The 8,344-nt window shown below is 38.5% G+C and overlaps 1 gene segment (V, D, J or C); it reads right to left on the bottom strand.

Annotated features, from left to right (window-relative positions):
• Positions 1 to 2,544: 2,544 nt before the first annotated feature.
• On the bottom strand, positions 2,545 to 3,090 carry LOC108523548 (T-cell receptor alpha chain V region CTL-F3-like). The segment is given in 2 exon segments: positions 2,545 to 2,906; positions 3,015 to 3,090. Coding segments are annotated over 2 exon segments (435 nt in total).
• Between the last annotated feature and the right edge of the window lie 5,254 nt (positions 3,091 to 8,344).

Below are 8,344 nucleotides of genomic sequence, written 5' to 3'. Positions count from 1 at the left end.
TCCAGTTTGAAAATTATACTTTTTTTTCTTTCTTTTTTTTGAGATGGAGTTTTGCTCTTATTGCCCAGGCTGGAGTGTAATGGCATGATCTTGGCTCACTGCAACCTCTGCCTCCCAGGTTCAAGCAATTCTCCTGCCTCAGCCTCCAGAGTAGCTGGGATTACAGGTGCCCACTGCTGCCCCCAGCTAATTTGTGTATTTTTAGTAGAGATGGGGTTTTTTGCCATGTTGGCCAGGCTGGTCTTGAACTCCTGATCTCAGGTGATCCGCCTGCCTCAGCCTCTCAAAGTGCTGGGATTACAGACATGAGCCACTGCTCCCAGCCCAAAATTATTGTATTTGATGAAGAATAGAGGATGAAACCAGGAGTCGAAGTGCTCTACCTCTTCTTTATTCTCTGACAAATTATTCTGTTTTCCTCAATATGTAAATTAAGCTTCCTCCCCACCCTACCATCTTCATTTCTCCAAACTGTTCTAAATGCTTTTTATGTTCCATTTTCACATTTTCTTTAAACTTTAACTTTATTCATTAAAAGTTTCCACTTTTAATGATTTCCTTAAAGATTCATGCCATCTTTGCTATTCTCCTTTGTCTTTGTGTCAGTCAACATTTTTATAATTTTTAGTTAAAATCTGAGTTAGTATACCTTCCCATACTGCTATAGGTTTTATTAGGTGGCTCCATATTTCATATACTTATTGGAATTGTTTGCAATGGAATAGTAAGAATTTAATTTTTTTAGAGCTTCTTGTCCCATTAATAATCACATCTAGATTATTTGGTTGTCTTCTTTTCTATTGAGGTAAGCACAAAACATAAAATTCATACTTTTTATCACTTTAGAGTATATAATGCGGTAGCTTTTAGTATATTCACAATGTTGTGCAACCATCACCACTATTTAGTTCAGAATATTTTCCCCAAAAGAAACCCCACACATCTCTTAAGTAGTTCCTCCCCACTCCCCACTTCTTCCAGCTTCTGGCAGCCACCTACCTGCTTTCTGACTTTGGATTTGCCTATTCTTGGAATTTCATATAAATGAAATATACAATATGGGCATTTTGTATCTGGATTTTTCCACTTAGCATAATGTTTTCAAGATTCATCATGTTGTAGTAGGTGTCAGTACTTTAATCCTTTTTATGGCTGAATAATATTCCATTGTATAGAGATACCATATCTGGTTTATCCATTTGGATTACTTACCCTTTTGGCTACCATAAACAATGCTGTTATGAACATTCATGCACAGGTTTTTGTGTGGACATATGTATTGTGGGTAGATACATAGGGCTGGAATTGCTGGGTCATATGATAATTCTATGTTTCACATTTTGAGGTGCTGCCAAACTGTTTGCCAAAGTGATAGCATCATTTTACATCCCCACCAGCAATGTATGAGGGTTCTAATTTCTCACAGCCTTGATAAGACTTGTTATTGTCCTTTATAAAAAGTCATAGCCTTTTACTCAGTGCAAAGCGGTATCTTGTGATTTTGATTTGCATTTGTCTAATAACTAATAATGAGTACCTTTTCATATGCGTATTAGACATTCTTGTATCTTTGTTGAAGAAATGTCTATTTAAATCTTTTGCTCACTGCTTGAGTTATATTTCTATTACTGAGTTGTAAAAGTTCCTTATATATTCTAAATACAAGTCCCTTATCATCAGGTCCATAGTACATATGATTTGCAAATGTTTTCTCCCATTCTGTGGGTTATCATTTCATTTTCTTGATGGTGTCCTTTGAAGCATAAACAAGTTTAATTTTGTTGAAGTCCAACTTATCAATGTTCTATTTTCATGCTTGTGCTTTTGGTGTCGTATCTAAGAAATCATTGCTTAACCCAGGATCGTGAAAATTTGCTCCTGTGTTTTCTTCTAAGAGTTTTACAATTTTAGTTTTTACATAGACATGTAGGTCTATGACCCACTTTGAGTTAATTTTTGTGTGTGGTGTGAGTAGGAGCCTGTGAGAGAAAAGATGATATGTTGATCATAATGGCCTGGGGCTGGCATGGGGTGTGGTGTGGTATGACAAAGCAGTGGGCATGCCAAGCCCTATTAAGATGGTCAGCACTAGGCAGAGAGATTGCCGTGAGAGAGCAGAACTGCTATGGTGGGACTTGCAAGTTCCAGCAATGCTTTGAGTAGTAATCTGCCCCTTCTAACCTACCTTTTTCCCACTTTATCTCCATCTTAAATTTGTCTGATTATTTTTATTTCTGTTTCACAGATGAAAAAAACTAAAGCTCTGAGACATCAATTAACTTGGCCAAATTTGCATAGCTACCAGGACTGACATCCAAGTCATGATATTCTAATTCCTACACATCATGCAAGAAAGCCTGAAGGACAAGAGAGAACTGACCTAATTGAGAGCAGGGATATTATCTGAGACCCTCTTCCCTGATCCCATTTTCTGTCAAAGAAACCCCTATGCCCTGGAATTAGAGGCAGTTACATCTGATTTTGATTTTCCTTATCTTCTAATAATGTCTTAACAGGACTGTCTGTGAGAGAGACAACAAGGCTCTACAACCTGGGTTTTCCAGCCTCACTACATACTTCCTCTGGGCCACTGAGGTTTTTGTATAGCTCCCGCTGTGCTTTTAGCACAATGTCTCTTAGAAGACAGCAGTACACTGCTGAGTCTGATACCTGCACTGAGTATTTCACAGTGGGGGAGTTTTTGTCTTTAATATTTCCGACTCCAAAGTTTTTGCTGTTTTCCATCATCTCTCTCTGAAGAAGCTGCAGAGGTTTGTTGGGGTATTGGACATACCAGAAAAGGGTAGGGTACCCCGTGGATGTGTATGTGCAGTTCATAGTCATAGATGCTCCCTCCAAGACGGTTATTTGGCCTGTCTGTTTGACTGAATTGCTGCCGGTTTCTCCTGTAGGGGGAAAAAAGTGCTGGTTTTATTGGTTTGGCCAGAGTTGTATGTTTTGGAGAAGGTTTTATAATTTTGAAATAATACAAAATTTTAATAAAATGTACTTACCAAACATTAAGATCAGAATTAGAAAGTCCAGAGAGGAGTTGATTGTTAGTGTCTCTGGCCTACCAGAGGGCATCACTGTTGAAGTGAGGATACAAAATAGTTCACAGTTGTACTCAGAATTCATGCATAAATTATGATTTCATTGGTGAATGGCACCCCCACGTGACAAATTAATGAAAGGTTATAAGGCGTTATCTGCCTCTCAATGTTCTGCTCTGTGTCTTCACTACTGTCCTCATTCTTAAGAGTCATGTTGGGTGTGAGGTGGTCTTTTTGTGCAAAGGGGACTCACCACACTCCTAAGTCTGTTATCTCTACAACACTTATTCTAAGGGAGAATAATTTTCACTAGAACTTAGACATCACAAAGTATAGAATTTTAGACAGTTGTTTTAGACAGTTGTTTTAATATTTTCAGTTTTTATAAACAATATTGTGATAAACCTATGCTTACATAAACCCTCTTCATACATCTAATTATTTCCTTAAAACATGGTGCACTGAACACACATTGTGACCAAATGCCCAATGGTGAGGTGTTAAAGTCAATATCTGGGTGAAGCTAAAGCTGAATCTGAATATCAAAAAATAGAATTAACTTCAAAAATACAAGAATAAATATGAAATTCTATCTAAAATGTAATTATTATTATAATTGTGTTAACAAAGACTTAGCATTCACATTTCAAAGTTTAGCATTACAGTAAAAGAGCAGTAACCTCTCAGGACTGTCTGTTGTTTGATTGGTCCTGTTATTACCATTTTTCACATTTGCAAAATTTTTTACTGAAAATGGTAGTGAATCAAGGTATTTTTGGTTGTCTCTTCTAGAAAAGGATAGTGCTGAGGGGACACTTATTCCTTTTTTATCTGGTCTTGAAGATTTATTTGATAATGATTGTGCAAGTCAATGGAAGTCATTTTGCGAAGTCTACTTAGCTTTTTTTTTTTTTTTTTTTGACTGCTTGTTTTTTCTCTTTTTTTATTCCTCAGTCCTGGCATAATTCTCTCTGTTTTCTCAGAAATGGAAATATTTCACTTCAAATATGCAATCTTGCACTTAGACTAGAAGTGGCTTGCCTTACAGCTGAGTATTTGCAGTCTTTATTTCTGGTTACATAATAAATGGCTCAAGACTCATGGTGCCAGAGGAGGTTCTTGGAGTAACAGAAAAAAAAATTTTATGATGTGTGTGTGGTGTGTGTGTGTGTGTGTGTCTCAGTAGCCACTATTTTGATAGCTGGAAAAAATGAATCACATTGTTTTTTATGTTTCTTTGATGACTAAAGAATTCGTATACCTCTTTATAAAGTGGCCATTTGTACTACTTTTTGTGAACTGCTCATTTTCCCCGGGAATATTAATGTTTTATTATTGTTATGGTTTGAATGTGTCCCCCAAAGTTCTCATGTTGGAAATTTAATCCCCAATGCAACAGTGTTGAGAGGCAGGACCTTTAAAAGCTCATGAGAGCTCTGTCCTCATGAATAGATTAGTGACATTATCATGGGAGTGGGTTAGATACCTTGGGAGCGGGTTCCTGATAAAAGAACGAGTTTGGCACTTCACCTGTATCTCCTTCTTGCACGCACTCTCTTGCCCTCTGCCTTTGGCCATAGTATGGTGCAGCAAGAAGGCCCTCCCCAGACGCAGGCCCCAGGATCTTTGATTTCCCATCTTCCAAAACTGTAAGAAATAAGTCTCTGTTCTTCATAAATTACACATTCTCAGGTATTCTATTATAGCAGCTCAAAATGGACTAAAACAGTTATTGATTTATTTTAATTTTAAGGGTAATTTACATTTTAAATACAAAACTATTATCAGAAAATCACATTGTACATATTTTAAGCAACTGACATCAAAAAACTTTCCTTTATTACATTACTAAGCTTATAGTTTTGATCAGTGAGCTATAATTAGAGGACAGATATGGGCAAGGTTTTGACAAATCTTTCCTTTCACCATTTCTAAGATGCAGTCTCATGTGCTTCGCCTAGTGCTTGGATAGAGGTTTTCTGCAAGTGGAAAGAGGTTTTAATCTTAACCTAATGGGCCTGAAACCTTTGTAATCTTCCTTTTCATTTATCATGATGCCTCAGAGACAAGGCATTTTGATATCTCCTTGGGATATTTGACATACCACAAGAGGCAGGTACCTACCCATTTTGTATGTACAGTTCAATGTCAGGTACGCCCCTGAAGAAAGGGTCACATAGCCCTGTGTCTAGGTCACTGAGTCTCTAGTGGTTCTTCCTGGAAAGCCAAGGTTTTCATTAGAATGAATGGAAACGACATTGACTCTAAGTAATAAAATGAGAAATAAGAGAAATTATAAAACAGTCAAAATTTTAAACTGTCATTTTTCTCACCAGAGAGTAACAATCTCGCAAGCATTGAAGTCAAGACACTGATCATGGCTGTTCCAGTGCTGGGGACTGTGGAGAACCCATGATCTCTCCTGACTTGCATGGGCTGTCTCTCCCAGGATTGAGGCTTCTAACTCATACCATTGATTGCACTTCCCTTCTTTAGATTTTGGGAAGTTTGTCTTTTAGTACTGGTTCCTCTTTCAGACGTGAGACTCTAAGATCACTAGACCTACTGGGTTCTTAGAGGTATATACGAGTACTTGGCATGACTACGTGTAGGAATCTTTTAAATTTTTAATTAGCCAAAACACACAAGTGTTTCTGCACTGGAAGAAGAAAGAAAACAAAGCACAACACAATGCCATCCTGTTTTGGGCTACGGAGTGAACTCTAAGCATTACTTAGAATTCTTTTTGAATTAGTGGTTAGAAGAGGGAAGCACTGACTTGTGAGATACATGCTGCCCTTTCTGTGTCTAGTTAAATCAATAGAAATTAGTAATGATGACAATGATAGCTAATATTTACTGAGTGCTGAGTGATGAACCAGAGGCTTTGCGTACATTAATCCACATGACTGTGAAAAGTAGGTGTTAATATTATTGTTCCCATTTTATAGATGAGGAAATTGATGATCAGAGAGGATAAACAAATTGCTCCAGGTCACACTGCTCAAAAGTGGTGAAGCCAGGATTCAATATCTGGTCTGCCTCTTTATTCTCTGAGTCCACAGGACTTGACTGTCTGTTTACAGCTTATTCAATAGTTATTTACTAGACTCCAGACAGTATAAGGGTCTGTCAAGTTTAATATTTGTTGGATAAATTAATCAGTCAATAAGTGAATTAAGTATTTGATTTCAGAGCCTAGGAATTCAACTGGAACATCCATCTTTCGAAGTGTTACTTCCTTATATCCCTGCTCTTTGCCTTAGAAGAGAAGTCAACAAAGGCTCTCAGCAGAAAGCCCCAGATTGGCTATGCTAAATGATTTTTTTTTCTTCTAAGACAGAGTCTCACTCTGTTGCCCAGACTAGAGTACAGTGGTGTGATCTCGGCTCACTGCAACCTCTGCCTCCTGGGTTCAAGCAATTCTCCTACCCTAGCCTCCTGAGTAGCTGGGATTTCAGGTGGGTGCCACCATGCCAGGCTAATTTTTTTTTTTTTTTTTACGTAGAGATGGGGTTTCACCATATTGGTCAGGCTGGTCTTGAACTCCTGACCTCAGATGATCCACCCACCTTGGCCTCCCAAAGTGCTGGGATTACAGGCGTGAGCCACCGCGCCCGGCCTGGCTATGCTAAATGATTTTTAATAGTGACGCAGTGGCTGGGTGGGGTGGTGCATACCTGGAGTCCCAGCTCCTCTGGAGGCTGAGGCAGGAGGACAGCTGGAGCTCAAGAGTTCGAGGTCAGCCTGAACAACACAGTAAGACCCCCATTTTAAAAAATATTTTAAAAATAAAAAAATAATAGTACAGTTTCTCTAATGAGGGTAGAACTCTGAAATGTTCAGGAGAGTACAAAGTTACTCTCTAGACAGCACCATGAGTAAGGGCAATAAATGTTTCCTACTTTGAAGTTGTAAAAAAGCTCACGGTACAACTCAACCCCTTATTTGGTTTGACTATTAACCTCTTTATGCATATTTTTTCCTGCCAAATAGATCCCTCCAAGCATCTGGATCTCTGCCACTGCTATGGTCCTAGGTGAAGAGTTTATAATAAATATGTAGATGTCAAAGGAACAGGGCATCTCACCATCTCAGAGGTAATTTGAGGAGGTGAGGTGCTTCTTTTCTACACCAATTTACCCTCACTCTGTATGCCACTAGGTTGAATTGTTATCAAATTAATCTAAGGTCTTTCCCATACTCCTGCCTGTAACATCGATATCTGAATAATTTGTTTGAGTGATGGCATTCCAAACTAATGATCAGGGCCAGCGTCCTGGGTATGAAATCTGTACAGTGTCATAGAACTCATGCTTTAATGCTCCGCTGTTGCAGTCTTCAAATTCTCAGAAAGTTTTGTATTTTCATTTTGTACTGGGTCCTGTAAATTATATAGGCAGTCCCACTAAAGGCCTATGTCTCCTGGTAGCTCAGGGACTGAGCATTCTTGTCCATTTGTTGATTATTCCACCCTGTTCAGATCGATGAGAAAGCAGAGATCTTTATTACATAGACTTTCACAGAGGCATGTGGATTTTTATTTTCCCTCTGCTCCGACTTCCATTACCTTTATCACCACAACACAATTTTCTAAGGTCCTTAAAATGCCTAGATTTGAGTAGAGAGTCTTACACAACAGAAGAAAGCACAAATATTGCCTTCTGGAAGATGCTTTCACAACAGATCTTCTTGTGTCTGAAATTAAGACTCTTTCCTATCATTTTCCCCTAAACTCACAGGTCATCTGCAGTCAACAGATCTACAGAAAGGCTATCAAATATGTCTTTAGCCCCTTTTCCATCAGCAGGAGCAGTAACAATAGCTGCTCTTCAATGCGCTTTTCTGGTAGAAGCCTCTGAGCTCAGAGTAATACCAGATATCTTCAGTTCTGACGTTAATACAACAGTCTTTCATCTTGATGACCTGCAGTCTATTCTCAGCATGGCAGCCAGAGTGAGACTTTTACATGGAAGTAAGATTATATCACTCCTTTCTCAAAGCCTTCCTATGACTTCTCATTCCACCTAGTTATAGAACATGTTAGGCATTTCCTAATGTAGGACTGGACTCTGCTTGGAAAACTTGCCCCAAATATATGCAAGATTCACTCTCTCATCCTCTTCAATTTTGATCAAATGTTATCCTTCCAGTGAGCCTACTCTGACACTTTACCTAAAATTACAAGGGAACCAACCTTTTGTGGCCCCCTCCAGAATTCCCTATCCCCTAACTTGCTCTGATTCTTGTCTCCATAGACTTATCTATTTTTTTTTTTATTATGCTTTAAG

Source organism: Rhinopithecus bieti, unplaced genomic scaffold, assembly GCF_001698545.2.
Source record: "Rhinopithecus bieti isolate Rb0 unplaced genomic scaffold, ASM169854v2 scaffold_74680, whole genome shotgun sequence".
Taxonomy (NCBI): domain Eukaryota; kingdom Metazoa; phylum Chordata; class Mammalia; order Primates; family Cercopithecidae; genus Rhinopithecus; species Rhinopithecus bieti.
Note: the sequence above shows the minus strand (reverse complement) of the source record. Positions and strands in the feature narration are given on the sequence as shown.